Source organism: Furipterus horrens, unplaced genomic scaffold (genome assembly GCF_987537825.1).
Source record: "Furipterus horrens unplaced genomic scaffold, mFurHor1.1.pri manual_scaffold_13, whole genome shotgun sequence".
Lineage (NCBI taxonomy): Eukaryota > Metazoa > Chordata > Mammalia > Chiroptera > Furipteridae > Furipterus > Furipterus horrens.
Window position 1 is genome coordinate 45506449 of NW_028327183.1, and position 18474 is coordinate 45524922.

Consider the following 18474-nt stretch of genomic DNA (forward strand, 5'->3'; position numbering starts at 1 on the left):
CCATGGATTAGAAAGGTTAGTAGTGACTGGAGCTAATGTTCTAGTTTTCAAAATTGCATGGTGATGTAAGAAAATGTCTTTAGGAAATACTAAAGTATTTAGGAGTAAAGGTGCATCATATCTGTAACTTTCCTATAAATCTGAAATAATTTTTCCTTTTTAAAAAAGGAGAAGTGCCACCCCCCCACCTCCCCTCAATGCCACAAACTGTCTCTCTGAAATGTTGGGTCAACAACAGAGGCTTCAATCGCTGAACTGCTTTGTGTAGATTTCCTCCTGGACCAAGGGAGAAGTGACAGGAAGAGACTAATACAAAACAGCGTCCAAAAGATGGACACGCAGAAGGAGCTTTGGGTACAGAATGGGCTAAACACAGACGCAGATCAGCTGGGCTTCAGCCCTGGTGTGCTGCAGAGAAAACCCTGGAAATAACGAGTCTTTAGCGGGCTTCAACCTGAAACCTAGTTTTCCTGATTCCACATATCCTAGGAAAATACTAATACCAGTCACTCAACTTAATACGCTACTGCTGAAATTATCAGCAGAGCCTGGCAGGCTTTCCACACAACACAATCCTTAATATCACTACAGATAGCACTGTAATCAAGAAGAACACATAGGAAGGCCATAATCCCCACCATGGGTTCCAATCAGTTTAAGCCTATATTCTTGAGCTCAACTATTAATTCTCAAGAATCCACGCTACCCTGTACACACTGTATCTCCGTCTCCTCAAAGCTCATCAGCTTTGAAAGCATCCAGGAGAAGAACAAGGAAATAACAGCATAAAACTGGATGCTCCAGGGATTTCAAAAGAGAGGCCAGAAGACACGTTATGACAGCTCTAAATGAATGAAGTAAATGTTTTAACACAGGTAAAGTTGTGCCACTTCAAGAACAATGCAGAAGAATTTTCAGATAGTTGCCGTTGCAATGACACCAAGTTGTTAGATTAGCTGAAATGCAGCTCCTTGACCAGAAGACACCCAAGCATCTAACTGGTTTCTAACCTCAGTGTAAAAATAAATAAATAAATAAAAATCTATCAATATAAGAATCCCAGGCACCTGATCAGTGGCCAAAGGCTATAACAGTCACAACTAGTCATTCGTATTATTAAACCAAATGTGTCCAGTCTGGCGCTGAGGACACAATGCCCTCAAGAAGCTGACAAACGGGCCGCAGGCTGTGACAGGGAGCTGAGGGGGGGTGGGGTGGGGACAGAGAAGGCACCACCTCGAAAGGCCCCAACTGCAGCCCTGAGGACAGGACTGCTCCCCTGACCCCACACCACAGCCTCACAGCTATGGAGACGCAGGGGGTACCGAGAGCTGCTGCTACTTAGCTCTCACCCTCGAGGGGAGTGGTTTCCAGGACCTCCAGATGGCTTAGCGCCCTGGAGAGCGTCCTGCAGACAGTGAAAGCTGTAATCGGCTCCGAGGTAACACGCTTACCTGTGGCTTCAATGTACTCAATGCATCTCTCAATAAAAACAGGAATTGGCTTCTCTGGAGTCACGACGGTCGTTAAGGGGACCCCAAAATAGTTACTCTCCCAGGTTGCCTTTGTGATGGATGGCCGGGGTTTGGGCTTTGGTTTCTGTCCAGGAAAGAGGAAAGAAAGCAGAAAAACAAAGTGAGTCTCATCACACACCTACACATTGGGAAGGCTTCCAGAGCGGAGCTCGTGGTGGTGTGGGAACCGCTGGAAAGGTTCCAAGCAACATAAAGAGACCCACCTGTTCACCTCCAGATATCACACAAGATGCCAGCAAGCTAGCACATAGTCACACCTTGACCCTAAGATTGCATTAAGCAGAACAAAGGTGTTTATAAGAAGCAGCAGGCCACGTTTACTTAACAACAATGAGATGACTATCTACATCCTTTATCAGGGGTGCTCTGGGGTAAACAGGAAGTTTTCCAAACTCCCTGAATGAGTAATAGATGTTATACACTCAGAGACAGCTAAACTCTTTAAAAAAGATAAAAGATGGAATTGGAAACCAATAATTTCCTCTTTAAAGAACAAAGACAGGCATATATCCTGCTAGGGCTGAAAGCCCCCAGTAAGAATTCCCTTCTACATGGGCCTGGTGTTAAAGGCTTCTGCTTAAGCAAAGGGTAAGACTCACTCATCAAACGTGACAAAGAAGGTGGCTGTTTTCTTCCCCAGCGGTCACCTCCTCATGCAGCAGGAGTAGCAGCTACAGCAATGACTTGAGAGCTTGCTATGTACCAAGCAAGTCCCAAATATTGTTTGTTTGTTTTAATTTATTGTTGACACTATTACAGATGTCCCCCACTTTCCTCCCCTTTGTCCCCTTCTACCTGGCCTCCCACTCCTTCACCACATTGCTGTCTGTGTCCGTGGGCTACGCATACATGTTCTCTGGTTAATCTCTTTCAGTACCCCCACCCCTAAATATTATTTCTTTTAAGCCTCACTGACATTCCATTTTACAAAAAAAAAAAAAAAAAAAAAGTCGCATGCCTAAATGATACTAGTATGTGACAGTGCTGAGACTCAAACCCAGGAGGGTCTGTCTGCAAAGGCCCTGGTATTTTTTCAGCGGGTCTGGATTACTGTTAGGAGTCATCCAGATGGCAGCGGACCCTTAGCCATTTAGCCAGTCATCCAGTTACTGCTGGCCTAGCCCAAGAACTTTCTGAAGAAGGCAATGAAGAGCACAGGTTTTGTAGTCAGACAGAACTGATGTGGGTAGTAACTAAATTTTCCAGGACTCGGCTTCTTCATCTGTAGAATGGGGTTCTTAACACCCACACCCACAGATCTGTCATGAATCTGGAATGAAATAATGCATAGCAAGAACTTAAGCTTAAGTGTCTGCTACATAGTAAGTATTGAATTGATGAACACTAAATTTTCTAGCTAACTTAGATTGTTAGAACACACATCTTCATCTTGTTCTAGTATGAGAGAGGAGAGGAAGTATAGATTAAAATGTATTGTCTATTTACTAGAACTATGGTTAGAAGACTTTGTGGTGATTAGAAATAGCTTCCTAATAGGTTCTCTTAAAAGTTCCCCTTTTTATTCTTTAATTCCAGTCTCAGAAGAATAGTGTTACTGTTAGTTTTGACAGGCAAATTCTGCTGAATTGGGGCTGGTAAAAAGAAAAAAGAATGTCACTGAAATCCAGATGGTCTTCTTTGTATATTCTGAGTGTAGAGTTAATAGGTTCAACAGTATGGAGAGAACACCACCTGATTCAGTGTTATCCGGCGGCCCCACGTGCACTGATAAAAGCAGCCCTGCCTTTCCTTCAGCAAGGGCTTCCCTTTACTGGGTGACTACTGTATAGTATACCAGGCGCTGAGCCACTTCCCTGCCATCATCATGTCATTTCACCCTCACAAGTATCTTGTGAGCAGGGTGCTGTCCCTGAGATGCTAAATCACTTGATCAAAGTCACAGAACTTGCCTGTCAGGGTTCAAACCCAGGTCTGTTAGAGTCCAAAGCTTAAACTCTTTATGTTGTACTTCATATAAGTAGAAGGTGCTAGGGAGACCGTCTAGATTGGTTATTTCATGTGAAGATACATCATAAATCATTTGTTTTTCTTCCTTTGTAAAGCATAGTCAGAGCCTGCTCGCCTCAGGCAGCCTGTAAGAGGAGAGCGCAGCAGCCAACCCCTGCACCCTGAGAGGCCGTGTCAGGGGCCCCCACAGAGTGGGCGTGTGGCGCAGGGCCAGGGCGCGGCTCTGTGGAGCGTGGCTCTCCTCCGGGCCCCAGGACCCACTCACATTGCACTCCGTCCCCCACACTGAGTCGGGCACCCGTTAGCAGGCTACATGAAGACTGGACTGTCTGCCTGGGGCTGTCACTTCAGGTAATGTCAGCCAGCAGCCCAGAAATGGCTTGTTCCTTCTTTCATATATATATTTTATTCTCAGCTGTTCTTTGTTTACCACTTGTTTGCATGCACAGGAAGTCCTCAAAGAATCTCAGACTAAACAGGAAGTGATCTGTTCCCACGTAAAGGGTACCAACAGGAATGAAAGTGGGCAGGGTAAGGAAGGAAACAGTTGACCCCAAGTGAGAAGTTGATTTAGTGGAATTTGTGTGGAGACCCCTAAATACATTTAGGTTTATAGGCTGTGCACGTCTGTGAGTAAACTTTCTCAACTGCTCTTACTAAATTGAAAATGAATAGAATTGCTAGAGATACTCCTGGGTACATTTACCCTGATCCTATTTGGTTACCCCCCTCTTTAGTAGATATTTTAACAAAGGCCAAGATTTCAGTTGTATTTCTGTGGTTTTAGGAAATTTCCTATTTGTTTAGAGCATTTTTTCCTCACTTATGCTTTAAAATAAAGGAACTAAATAATTTCAGAGCACATATCTCAATGTTTGTGAGCGTGGGTTTCGGAGGAAGGGGAGACTGGGGCATTATGACAGCTATTTCAAATAGCTGCATGACTATCTCACGGAAGAAGAACAGGTTATTTCGTATAATTTCAAAGGGTCAAGAGGAAGACACAGAAAGGCAATTTTGGCCAATATAAAGTGAAACTTAAAAAACAAAACAACCCAGCTGTTTAAAAAGGAAGGGACTGCAGTGTATGCGAAGAGGAGGCTGCAACCTACCTGCCATACTGGTTGCTGCCCAGGAGATGTGGCCCTTGGACGGAACCTGTAGGTTAAACAACTGCCCCCAGCCCCTTCCCCTCGGAGCGTCCGAGAGCCGGTTCAACGCCACAGCCCACAGCCTCAGCAGCCGTGGCAGCTCCCCTGCTGCGTGACATGGGTTTCCCTCTCTCCCCGCTTCTCTTTCTCTCTCATTTAAATACATTCTGGTTCACAGAATGTCAAATACCCCCTTGAAATAACTAAAGGCTCCATAGGGTAAAGAACTCTTGCACAACTAATTGTAAACCTTCCTAGTGAGAGAACCAGACCCCGTGGGGCACGTTAAGAGTTGGCCAGGCTGCTGATACAACACGCACCACACCAGGCACCTGCACAGTCACTGGGCAAATGTCAGCTGGGAAGGCCTTTCTTCTGAGTGGCCTTCCAGGTGCCTCCATCCCCGGTCAGACGTATGTCACTCATTAGGAGTCACTGGAGCCCTCTTAGCAGCAGGTCGTTGGAGGGAGGAAAGTAACACCATCCTAACATCCATCTTCTTGGGGGCCCTCACTGAAGAGGCTGGATTGAAAAAAGTGTCTAGCCAGAGGAAACTAAGCCCTGAGAACAATGAACACATCTGTGTCTCCAAGTTTAGAGTATGACTGAGTCAAAACCGGAAAATACAGTAATAGTGATTAATTAGGAGCTGGTCACATGCAGAACACTGTGCTAGGTGCTCTGCACAATTAACTGAAACCTCAAAACCAGCCTTCAAGGTAAGGGTCATGAGCCTCATTTCACAGATGAAAAGACAGAGACGCACGGAGAGAGCCAGGGTGCAGAGGTCAGTGATCAATGAATGCCACAGCACCCCGCTCTGCCCTTACATGGACTGTCTCCATGACAAAATGTCACTGACATAAACAAAGGACTGCGTCAGCTTGAGCCACCCTCACCTTGTCTTTCTGGATAAATATTTTTGAGTGAATATCAGTCAATTGTTCCAGATTTCAGTTTCCATAAGAACACTGCCTGATAATCTTAAGTCTTGATACTAACCAGGTAGCAAAGAAAACAGAAATGAAAGTTTACGGCAGTGTACTGAAGAGAAACGGGGCCTGGAATTTGCCTCTGGCCTCTTGGCTTTTCCCAAATGAGAAAAGAGCATTAATGGGGAAAGTCCCCACATTGCCAGAGTGGGAAGACGTCTGTCGCCTGCCTGTGGGATGGATGGTAAGCCCACCCCAACCCCCTCCGTGTCCACGGGGGCAAGAAAAAGATTAGAATGCCAGCCAGGGAAAAACAAACAGGCTGGAGAGGGCCGCTCCGTCAAACTATACAATGATGGGTCCCAGAGCCTGACGTGTAGTAGGCACTTAATACATTTCCTGCACAAAACCAGTTTTCAATAATGCACAGGACCAATGTTTCTTGGTATTTTTTCAAGTTTAGACGAGTACGTTCCCTGCGTGTACAGAGGTTTTTCCTTCTCCTAACACTGTGCTGCTCTCACTAGGGTACGAAGACATGAGGCTTGGAAGGTGCTGTTCATATGAACAGCACTGTATCACATATGTCACTTCCCTGTGGGCACCATGCAGGGACAGTCACTTATCTACACACACGGCCGTTGTCCTACTGGGCTAAGTTCCTAGGAAGCAAGAATCTTGGTCTTTTTAAATGAATTATAGCCAAGGTCACATAGCAAACTAGCAGCAGAGATAATACTAGGACCAAAGTCATCTCTCGCCCTCAATGAACTTACAGTCTAACTGGAAAGAGAACACACATGTAAACAAAGCCCATCCAGGTATCAGATGAGTATGTACCAACTCAGCCGCAAAGAAGAGTCTCCCATGGAACCAATGGAGCGGTCAGCCGCCCTTCCTCAATAAAGAACATTCTGTCTTCTGTGGGAACAGCAGGCATAGCTATGCAGTGATGCTAAACTGTCAACTTCAAATATTCTCTCCTGGTCTCCATGAATAATGCCCTCACACACATCAAATAACTTATCCAGATTTTAGGGTCAGAAAACCTGGTTTCTAGAACTATGCCACCTATTACAGCCTTTTAAATGGTTGGTAACATATCTAATAAAAGGGGCAGGGAGAAGAATCCAGGCTATTAAAGTCTCCATTTTTTTTAAAGGAGAAATGTCATATACAGAATACAGTCTGTAACAGGGACAGTGTCCTCTGAATGGGGACAAGCCTCCCTCTGCAGAGTGAAACTGATATTAAGCAAAGCCCTAGAAGGTTACGCACACGGTCGCATGGTTTGCCCAGCTGTGTGGTGGCGTACCCTGGACTGGCTGTAGCTGGCACAACGGAACAACCTGAAGACGCATCACTATGTTAATGCAGGTTCCCCCCACAGCACTTTCTTGCACTCCGTAATCAACGTTACAGCTTTCTAACTGCCAATGATCCCCTCACATTTCCAACAGAGTTTCAAAAAGACCTTCTAGTTAAGCTATGTGCTCATGCCCCAAATGTTTTCCTGGTTAACTGGTGCTCCCCTTGCTGGCCCTGAAAAAGTCGTCTAAGAGAAAACCTGAGGGTGTTTGTTCTCAGTGGCAAAGTCTATTATGACAGCACAAATGCTTAGACTTGTCTCCTTCATGCTGGCAGTCGGTACTCTGAGCCCGTCACTCACCATCTCAGGGCACCTTTATTTAGGGAGGGGACAGGAAGTAGCATGAAGTCTCAGCCTTCCCAGTATCCCTAATTCTCTTACATGATGGGGGAAAAGAAAGACAGGCTGTCCCTGCAGGGGCCCCAAATAAACCAAGACCAAAGCGTTCTTCTCTATAAAGGTATAACACCTAGCAAATCTGGGTCAGTCCCTGTTGCTGTTTCAGACTGAACGGTCAATGCACTAGGGGGCTAAGTGTGTGTGGGGGGAGCACGCTGTCCACTAGTTCCAGGAGTTTTTACAAACATCCCTTCGGGCTCAACACTCACTGAATGTGGGCTCCCCAGAGTTATACGTCAGCTTTTTTTACCTGCTTGGCTCCTCACTTGAGCTGAAATAATCTGGATTCTTACAAAGACACTTCAGTATCACTGGGTGCTGGAGGAGAACAAGTTGGCTCAATGAAGATCAGAGCAATTCCCTGTTCTTTGAGACTAGATTTGGTGCCTATTGTAATATATATATATTTAAGAGCAGGTGTGCTGTAAGCTAAGGCAGATAGTTAAAGATAGTTTATTTTTGTCACTAAAACACACTACAGCAGTGCTGTGGGCTTAAAATAAACTGAGAAACAAATGATACCAGTTCAAAACAATTTCCCAAAGTTCCAGCTGCTATTCCAGGGTCTCCATGCCCTGTTGGTGCTCTGCTCAGCCAGACCCTGAAGCTAGGAACAAACAGCGCCACGCTATGCTTAGGAGGCAGCTGGGGAAATGCATTTTTTTTTTTCGGAAAATAATCTAAGTCCTTTGTCTGAGAGGAACAAATTGACTGGACTGATTGAGTGGTACAGAAATATGCCTGGCTTCTGAATCTTACTCTCTCTCTTGTAGAATGGATTCTAAAAATCCACCGGAAGTAGAAGTCAGCAGACGGGGCTTCAACAATCTCAGCTCCTCCACTGAGTAGCTACACTGATGTGGGTAGGGAGTTTAACCTCTCTGAGCCCGTTATCTCACCTCTAAAACCCCGAATTTTAAAAATCACCTAAGACTCTTAAGAGATATACACGAAGAACTGCTATGGAAATGCCTGGTACTGTACCGGGCGCACAGTCGGTAGGTATTCAATAAAGGTAGCAAAGTATAAAACCTTCACAGGATACGCACAGCCCTGTTCTTTGGCCTGGTTCTCCCTCGCTCCGGCAGTAGCCACTCTAGGTTTCTTTAAACTCTTTGCACATGCCATGTTTTTGCTGCTCAGGGTTCCACACTATCTTCTCAAAAGCTCTCCCCTGACACCTCCATCTTCAGTGACTTCGCCTGACTCACCCTGGAGTCTCAGATCTATACATCTCTTCGTTGGGGAGCTTTCCCAGATATCCTAGTTGAGGTTAAAACGCCCTGCCCCACAATTCCTCAGTACTCCAGTAACATTCAAAATGCACGTAAGCACATGTTTAACATACGTCATCCCTGTGACTTGAATTAAATGAACAAAAGCGCTCACTAAACGCCTATGAATTAAATTGTTTCCTTCCGAAAAGAATGAATAAGCTCTGGAGCCAAATTATTGCTATTAAAAGATAAAGGTTCATTTAGGAATCAGAAAATCCAAGGTCAAGTCGGTGCTCCCACCCTATTTTTAAGACCACGGTATTTTATGTGGCCTCACAGCTCATTGAGTAGAGCTAGCCTTTTGGAAGCACATGCTCAGTCTTTCCTGAGCAGGTTACAAAGAGATCATATTTCATACCATTCAGCTTGTCAAAATGCAACATCCCTCCCTGGGGAGGGAGCAGACAAATTCCCCAGCTGGTTGTTATTCACACTAGAAACTCTAACTCTGTTCTAGGCCTCACAAAATGAGAGCTGTGTCCACACAAAGCCACAACAACCAGCCAATTCACTGAATCCAATGAAATAAGCCAATTCACGGTGGGGGGGTGGGGGGGGAGACGGGACACACAAACTGTCAAACTGGCTACTTGGTGCCTTATAGACCAAACAATGCGTGATTGAATCGGTTTGCTTTTCAATAGGTTGTCTTGTCATGTGGTAGCTCCAGTGAGTGAAAGATTTTCTTTATCATTCCGTTTTTGGTTTTGTTTTGTTTTTTTTTACACAAAAATAAGAGCACATAATATAGAAGGGTAAATAACCAATAATGGCTTCTCTTTAATACGTGGTCAAACACACTAAATTCAGCAATTCGAGCTTGGCCAAAAGGCATTTTGTGGAACAAGGCACTGTTGCCCGTTTTTTGGCTTTAAAATAAGACCCTGCCGGTCTTGATCTCCTCTTTGCAAACGCATGGCACTGGGAGACAGAGACCATGTGCAACAACAACTCTTTACAGACAAAGCATCTATTCATAGACCCCACTGAAGTGCAATCGTAGATTTTCAATTTCATTCAGCTGAGTGCGGAAGGCTCCCAGTATGAGGGTGGGTTGCTAAATGGTTCAGCTGGGAAAAGGACCCAGCATGCGAGTCAGCTCTACAGTCTGCACTTTCATTAGCAGAAATGAAAGCGAGTCCCTCACTCCAAGCCCAATTTTACAGTCAAGAACTAGTCTAGCAAATGAGCCAAGAGGCTGAGCAATTTCTCGTTCTCACGTCACTGGGGTACCCAGAGCATAGTTCTTGTTGTTGTTGGGACTGTTGCTAGGGTAGGTGCCGAGCGAGCCGCTCAGTAACGCGCGGGGTTAAAACTTACACAAAAGGGAGGGATAATGCTGGTCCCCCAAGCACAGCCAGAGCAGACCAGCTTTCTCCTTTCTTTGAATACAACATGCATTTTTTTCATCGTCCAGCCTTTCCGCACCTCTTTCTTCAAGGCCTAGTTAAATAATATCATAACTAATGCTTACCCAGCATGCAGTATGCTCAGTGTTTTCGGTACCTAATCTCATTCCATTCCCCGCAACCCTATGAGGAAGGTGCTGTGTTCTCCCCTGTTGCAGACGGGGTGTGCAGAGGTGAACCATGTGCCTGAAGTCCCAGGGAGGAAGTGGAGGAGTTGGGATTTAGTCTCCTCCACCCCCCATTCCCAGAGCCTGAGCCCCTAATCACTCACTACATCACCTTAGCCAGGATTCCCGCTCTGCCCTGACACAGTGCCCCCTGGGCAGACCACCGATATTCAGTCTGCGTAGGTCCTGCTGCCTGCTGGGCATGTGGGTCTGGGCAACAAGGACCCGTGCCATTTCCCCAGTGTGGTCTGGCACGCAGGAGGCACTAGGTGTGTTTTCCATTACCAACCAGCTCCCCCCTTGCTTCAGATAAATACTTACTGCTTTGTCATGCCAATGCAAACCAAAGGCCAAATCCCCCACATAGGGGCTGGCGTGACATTCTCTGGCCCATGGCATCTTGCTTTTCCAGTAAAGCAAGTGTCAGTCTGTGTTAATGGCAGCAACTTTAATTGGAGGTTTGCTCCAACCAGGAAGGGAATCAAGGCCCTGCTTATCTCCGCACTGAGATGACAAAGCTGCTACACACATCTCACGGCACCGTTTTCCAGGGCAGGAAGAGACAGCTTCGGCCTTTACTCACTCTTTCCGAAGGGTGCTCCTAAACTGACTCCTGGCACGCCACTGCTCTTGGGCCAGAGGTATCCTTTTTATTTGACTTGAAGAGGTGTGGCCCACATAACTAAGACAGACAGGAAGTCGGACTCTTGCACGCTGACCCAGCAATCCTGAGCATTACCAGCAAGAACAGAGCTATCTCTGAGGCTCACTGTCCCCAGTTGCCTTCTGCTGAGCCTACACATGTGCTCTTTAAAGCGTGGTTTGTTTGGGAATTTGTTTTAAAAGCATTATTTCCAACAGGTATTAAAAATGTAAAAGTCACAAAAACAGTTATAACCCACAGTGTGCTATTACGCTACCTTCCTAATTCCCAGGTGGGCAAACCCTCCCCACCCCCATTAGAAGACCGTGGGCATTTAGATAAGCTGTTCTGGCAACACTGGGAGTGGAGGAGGAAGAGAAGACAAAATGCTCAAAACGTCTGGACCCCAGTACCATTACACAGGAGAACTTTAAGGAAATACTGGGAGGCAGGTCAGGCTACTTTCTGGCTTCATGCATGCTTTCAATGGGTCTGTCCACCACCAACGTTGGGAGAACAAAATACTGAAGGCAGATAAAGGAACCCAAGCAGAAAAACCAAACCGAGGGGAAATCAGACAGGAAAAGAATGCCTATGATATTTCCAGTCAGTTCAGAGCGAGAAGGGAACGGAGCACACAATGACACTGCCCTGCTCCTTTCTGACACTGCAAATATGGAGCATGTTTAGAACTTGCAGTGGTAAGGTCCTTATCTGTCATTTATGTACCCGAAGACCCTTTACTGATTTGTGTGTGCTAATGAAATAATGATCAATTTTTCCTAAAAAACGCAGTGACCTATGGGGAAAAGGGACAAGGGAGAGACTGAGGCACACAATTTTGGGCTCTAGTGTTTAAGTGAAGGAAGAGCAAGCATGTTGGCACTGACTTGGCTATTTATCAGGACACTGGTGAGTTCAACACTATCTGCTCATTTCGGTAATTAATGATCGCTTCAAGCAAAGACAACTTGGGCTGTCTATCCAAGGTTCTTACTATCGAGAGCTACCAATCGCATTGATCAGAAGCACTGTTTACCTTTTTATAATAAGTCAAAGAGTACACACAGACACACACACAGCAGATTTTTAATTTTTACCAGAATAAACTGTCCTTGAAAATCATCATCAATCAACTCACACCGAGACACCATGCAAGCCACTCCTATGACTCATCTCTAAACTGGTGTCTTACCTTCGTGTTCCTTCTTAGACTGCGAAGAATATTCCTCCTCCTTGGGTCTTCATCTGTTTCATACGGAATGACAGCGTTGTCCCCTTTATAACCTTGGGATGCCTGGTCCTCCTCCTTCTTCCGGATGGGCCCCAGCTCATCATCACTCCCCACACTGAAGCTGGTTCGGTAACTAGCAAACCTCCCCAGCCGGCTGCACCTCGTCCTGTACAGCACTGGCTTGCTCACGATGGATACTTTGCGGCCTCGCTCTAGAGAGCTGGTGTCCATTTCACTGTCGGAACCATTCCCACTGCCGTTAGATTGGGCTTTGTTGATATTCCGAATGGTGATGATCTTGCCTTGGGTGCTGTCATGGGGCACTGAGTATATGTTTTCTTCTTCATTCCTTGGCTTGACCACAGCATCCATGGGTTCGGCGTAATCAGAGGGATCGAACCCATCTGGAGGTAACCAGGTGCTAGAAGACACAGACTTCCTCTGTCCATCTCTATGGCCTTGGTCTAAGTAAGACAGATCCCCCTTTGTCATTTCAAAATGGACAGGAGGCTTTGGTTTGACTGGCGGAGGTACTTTGTTGTTCAGTTTACTCTCAAAGTTGCTCATGATGAAAGACAGCCCATCATTTACCTCCAGTTCCATAGAGAGCTTAGAATGGTCTTTGGATAGGGAGGGCAGTGATGTGTCTTCTCGAAACAGGCTGTAAGAAGGGGGCTCGATATCCTCCTCCGAGTCCTGCAGGTTTGAGTTGCAGAGCGGAGAGCCTGCCCGGGGGGAGTTAAACACCTCCTCAGTGGTGCTGCAGGCCTCGGCAGCGTTATCATACATATGAGTAGCCTCGATTATGTTCTTCTTCTCCACCACATCTTTAAAAAACGGGTGGAAGAGCTCAAGTTTATGCTGGGGTTGGCTACTGGGGATGCTTGTGAACCTGCCATCAATTTCTTGAGCGATCTCCTCCCCCTCAGTCAGCTGTTCCCGACTTAAGTCGTTGTCCAGGACATCTATAGCGCCGTTAGTGAGTGCAACCAGCTGAATGGGGATAATATCCTGCACTTCACAAAGAAAGGCACGTAACATAGCCAAGGAGGCCTTACGTTTGGCTGAATAAAAAACAATGTACCCATGGACCAACCGGCTTTTTCTGATGCTAAACGAGGAATGGTATGAAAGGATAGACAGTTCAATGCGCTTCCTGTGCAGTCCGATTGGTAGTTCAAGTAAAACAGAGTTGGTGCTTCCACAATGGGAAGATTTACAGGCTTGGGAATGAAGGACAGGAAAGAGTATGTCGTCTGCACTAAAAGGATCTCCACACATCAGACACATGACAATTCTCAGGTCAACATCAGCCAGGTCTTTGATGCTAGCGGTAGAGCTGACCAGGTTTAAGTTGCGCTTAGAGTCCAGGAGTCCTTTCAACACTTGACTGATTTGCTTTTCATTAATGTTGCGTCCATAACCGATGCCAGCAGACGCAGGGTCCAGAAAGACACACTGAAGTTTGCTAGCAATCTGCTGACCTTGCTGTATCAAGCTATGCAGGGTCTCTCCACTGGTGTCTCCCCTCTTGTTAACCAAAATTAACGTTAGGGGGAGATGGACTAAATGATTATCTCGCCTGCCAAGTGTGGACTCCCTACTCTTCTCTATACTTTCCACCACGTAGGACAGAGATTCCTTTGAGTTGTACAGGCAGAGACATCCGTGGGGCTGAAACGTTGGTGTCTGAAAAGAGTTCACAGGAAGCCTGACATTCCCTTCTATGGGCCTCAGGGAAAGCTCATACATTTTACCATCTATCACATACTTGTCATCATTTGTACAAAGAGCTCGGATCTCATTGGCTAGCTCTCGGGCAAGGCCATCTTTGCCCAAGATAACCAAGTTAATTCTATCAATGTTGGGGTCAGAGAGTGAATTTTTCTGATTCCGATCAGACGGCCGGATAAACCGAGAACAAACCAAGTGCTCAATCTTAGCATCCACACAAGCCGGGCAGCTAGGGCACGTCTCCTTTGTCGGGTGGTACACAAAGTGAATGTGCTTCAGAATAAGGGCATCACGCTCCGCTTGGAGCTTCTGTAATGCTTTAAATCGCTGTTCCTCCCCCAGAACATCCTGAATGACCCCCATCTTCTCCTTGCTGGGCTTTGCATCCAGCTCCAGCTCGTAGAACAATTCTGAATATTCCAGAAGCAGCTCCTGAAACTCTTCCTTTGCTCTGTCTATAATCTGCTTTTGGTGTTTGGCATATATATCCAGATACACAGATTCTTCCAGCCACTGATAGAAATCTTCATTCATGATGAAACTACGGGCCTCTTCCCAGGGCTTTCCAGGAGTTATGAAAGGAGAGGTCTCCAGGTTTTCTTTAAATGCTCTTCTCATCTCAGCTCGTTTCCGCTCATTCCGCAGCTTCTCTAAGTGGGTCTCGTACAGCTGATCTGCAGGGACTGTATCCATTAAGTCAAAGGGAATCCGCTCGTTCTCCATGTTGTCAATGTGGCTGGTGGCATCCCACGGGGTCTCCTCAAGCACAACAAACCACTTCAAGAATTCTGACTTGGTCTCTAAGAGTGTTTTGGCTTGTATGCAGCTTAGGTGGTCTATTTCATCTAGATTGGGTATAAGAGCTTCAAAAGCTAACGGCAGGGCTGCCAGGTACAACTTCCTTCTGCGCTCAATATGCTCATGCTTGAGGCGGTGGATGTGCTGGAGAAACAGCTTCTTGGCTTTCTGTGTCCCTTCCAGGTAGACATAGTCCTGGTACTCGGGAGAGGCCTGCATCTTGCGGTTGACACTTAGCCAATTCTCGTTGTGGTTTTTCACAATGCGACTCACCAGCCACTCATATTTGTCTTTTGCTGTAGCTATCTGCTGACTCTGCTGCTTGAGAGCTTCAAAGTAAGGAATGATTTTCGTCTTTCCCCGACTTTTATCAATGAGTTGCACTAAGGTGCTGAAAGCCAAGTCCACATTTACGTTGGATCTTGCTGAGGTCTCCACAACCTGGAGGTTCTTTTTGCTTAAGGCAAAAGTATGTGCATCTCTAATGTACCGCTCAACGCCCTCGTCACACTTCGTCAGGACCACCACGATAGGTTTTTTTGTTTTTGCAAGCTGATTGTAGAGATTGGAGACAAACTTGAGCTGGTCATCAAAGTTCCTATTCATGCCCCTGCTAACGTCAATACCAAGAAGAAAACCATCGATTAGCAGCTTTCCATCTGGCATTTGTTTCTGTTCAAAGTCCTGCTCCAGCCCCAGCTGGTCAGTGCAAAAGTACATGAGTTTTTCAGCTGATGCGAGCTTGGTTGCAGCAGCTCTCTTGATATAGGGCTGCAGGGCTGTGCTTCGATGAGGCTGGAAAGTCTGATCATCAATGAATTCCGTCTGCTCCACGATGTGCATCTTACATTCCACGCAATCCTCCAGGGATCGGCTAACTTCCCCCCAGTAGAGAAAGTGGTCATTATTGACCACTCGCCCACCAAAGTCACTGGTGCTGAGGACAGAGGTATGGTCCAAGTGGAATTCATCAGCACTCGGGCGCACAAAGCGGTTGCACAGACAAGACTTCCCAATGCCGCACTGGCCCTTCTCCTTCTCCGTCCCAGACAATCCCACCACACTGATGTTGTAGGTGGGAATGCGGACATCTTGCTTTCTTGCCATCATCATCGTCGACACATCCTGCCACAATTAGCCACTTCCAAGATCAGACTAGTGTCTTCCAGTGGACCCGATGGCTTCCCAACATTATCAGTGGGGGCCGGCTGCCCACACAGTGGAACTATCAGGTTCCATAGTGTTTGTATACCAGTACGAGGTCAGTTTTTGTCACTTCTCATCGCCAAACAGCCAACATTTCTTCCTAGATGGGGGAGAAAAAGAAAACCCATCAGCATCATCATTTTGGAACCCAATTATAATCAATGAACGATAGCAAAAATTGATTTTCTTATTCAACAAATACTTATAGTAAACAGTGAATGTGTCAGGCCTGATGTTGGGTGAAGATGTCAGAGTGAGTAAGACAGACATCGATGCACCCTCAGAGAGGGACGATGTCATCTGACAGAGGAAGACACGTAAGTAAACAGGTGTGCTAAGTGCTGAAGCAAGGGTAGGAGGGCTCCTTGGAAAAATGGCTGACTCCAGGGATAGGGCAGCACTGGTGCAAGATGAGCCTGGATCATGTTGTTGTGCAAGAAAGTGCTCAAAAACAATGACGGGGTGCCTCACGGAGACACAGGAGCCAATCAAAGGGGCTTCCCATGACCAAATCTAGGACAGTCTGAGCACCAAAATAATTAAGTGTAGTAAAGAATTAAGACCCACTGCAAAAAATAGAAACATGAAGGTCATACTGGATCAGGCAAGAACCATCACTTGATGCTAAATAGGGGGGGCGATTTTGATGAGGAGCAGAGTATTCGTATGGAATTGAGGTGTCTTCTGAAAGACTACTTATTAGTTGCAAAGGGAAGAATTTTAAAAGCTACCTAATTATACAGTAGAGAAATTGGGCAACACTTTGGGTAATAAAAATTATCGTCACCAAAGAGAGCTAGAAGGACATCGCAGACCTCCAGATGTGATCCCCTGGGAGGATATATCACTATGCAGTCTGATGGCCTAGAATCTGTGACCTCATCCTAATCACAAGGAAATGTAAGGCAAACACAAAATGGGCAAGATTCTGTTTTAAAGTGGGTGGGGGGCACTCTATACTTTTCAAAAGATATCAATGTCATAATTGACAAAGAATGGTTACATAAACGTTACAGATTAAAGGAAGGCTAAAGAGACTAAATGCAATGACGTGACCCTAGGCTGAATGTGGCACCAGAAGGGGGGAAGGGGCGTTGCTATACAGAACATTATTAGATCAGTTAACAACACTGGATTATAACAAAATATTAGGTAAAACTCGTTTATCAATGTAAATTTATGAAGCTGGTAACTATCATGTGAGAGAACAGTCCCACTCTTAGGAAATACATTCTGAAGTATTTTGGGAAAAAAAGCCCATAATGTACGTGACTGGTCCAGAGAAAAAAATTAGGTACAGAGAGAGAAAGAATGAAAATAAGGTAAAATATTAACAATAGGTGAATTTGGGCAAAGTATATAAGATATTTCTTTCTGCTATTTTAATTTTTGCAACTTTCTACAAGTCTGTAATTACTTCCAAATAAAAAGTCTAGTCTTTTTTAAGGGTGTGAATACAGAGGGGTTTCCCTGACAAGAAAATAAGCTCTGTGAGGACATGGCCCACCCCTGCCTCGTTCACGTCTGTGTCCTCAGCCTATGACAGAGTGCTTGACACAGATATTTACTGAAAGAGCAAATAAATGAATGACAATCGGAGCATATTAAAGAGTCCTCAAGCCACCCTTTCAGATTTAGGAAAGCCTTTCTGAAAGCAGTCCCATCTCAGGTGAGACCTGAAGTAGGGGGAATGAAACGTGCACTCTTCTCTCCCCAGAAAGAAAGCGCAGCCAGGGAAGCAGCTGAAACAAAGTGCGTGGGGGCAGGAGGCGGATAAGCTGCTTCAGCAAGTGCACAGGGGCCAGACTAAGCCACTTACAAAGAGTCTGGATGTTTTCCCAAAGGTTGTAGAACCAGAGACAGTGGCTGAAAGTGGCACCTCACAGGATGCAAAGTTTGAATAGAAGAAGTAATGAATGTTATGATGTCTTACAAAGTCTTTAACAACTTTCCAGCTGAAATGGATCAAATGTGTAGTCTTTGGCTGCCTCTACAGAAGGTCTTCCGGCTACTACTGTTCTTTTTGTGTGTTTTTTTCCTCTTTTTCTTGAGAGGTGGGAGATGGAGGGAGTGAAACATCGATGTGAGAGAGAAACAGCAATTGGTTGCCTTCTGTATGTGCCCTGGCTGGGGAATGAACCCACAACCCAGGCATATGCCCTGGCCCGGAACTGAACCAGCAGACCTTCAATCTGTGGGATGACGGATGACACCCAACTGAGCCACACTGGCCAGGGCCTGGTGACTACTGCTTATACTGCACCGCCGTCTACTTAGATGTGCAAATATGACTTTGCAATTGCTGAACCTGCAGCCAAATGAAGTCTCCTGAGATCTCCCAAAAGAAAATTGAAAATAAACAGAGCAATTTTCTTTTGAATTTCATTTATGAAGGAACCCAGTATTTCCACAACCATGATATGTTTTTGTGGCCTAGTTCATAAAAATGTCACAGGAAGCCAGACCACCACACATTATTCTGACTGAGACAAGGGGGCAATGAATGGGGGAGCACAGTTGTCACCTATGATAACTTCACAGACCTTTCCCAAACACCCATATCTTCCTTTGAGAACCTAGAAAGCCAAACCCTCTATGGAAACAAAATGTGGCTGGATGTGGTACGTAAGAATTCTGTGACCATTTTCGGAA

At 45.7% G+C, this 18474-nt stretch overlaps 1 protein-coding gene across 1 annotated transcript in view; it reads right to left on the reverse strand.

Moving 5' to 3' along the window:
• Nucleotides 1-18474, reverse strand: part of ARHGAP35 (Rho GTPase activating protein 35) — a 116217-nt gene that overhangs the window by 56576 nt on the left and 41167 nt on the right. The window contains exons 2-3 of the mRNA XM_090259002.1: nt 12046-15922; nt 1455-1599 (exon numbers count right to left, since the gene is read on the reverse strand). Of these exons, the coding sequence (XP_090115128.1) occupies nt 1455-1599; nt 12046-15729 (3829 nt within the window). The 5' untranslated portion in view covers nt 15730-15922. The remainder of the gene's footprint in view (nt 1-1454; nt 1600-12045; nt 15923-18474) is intronic.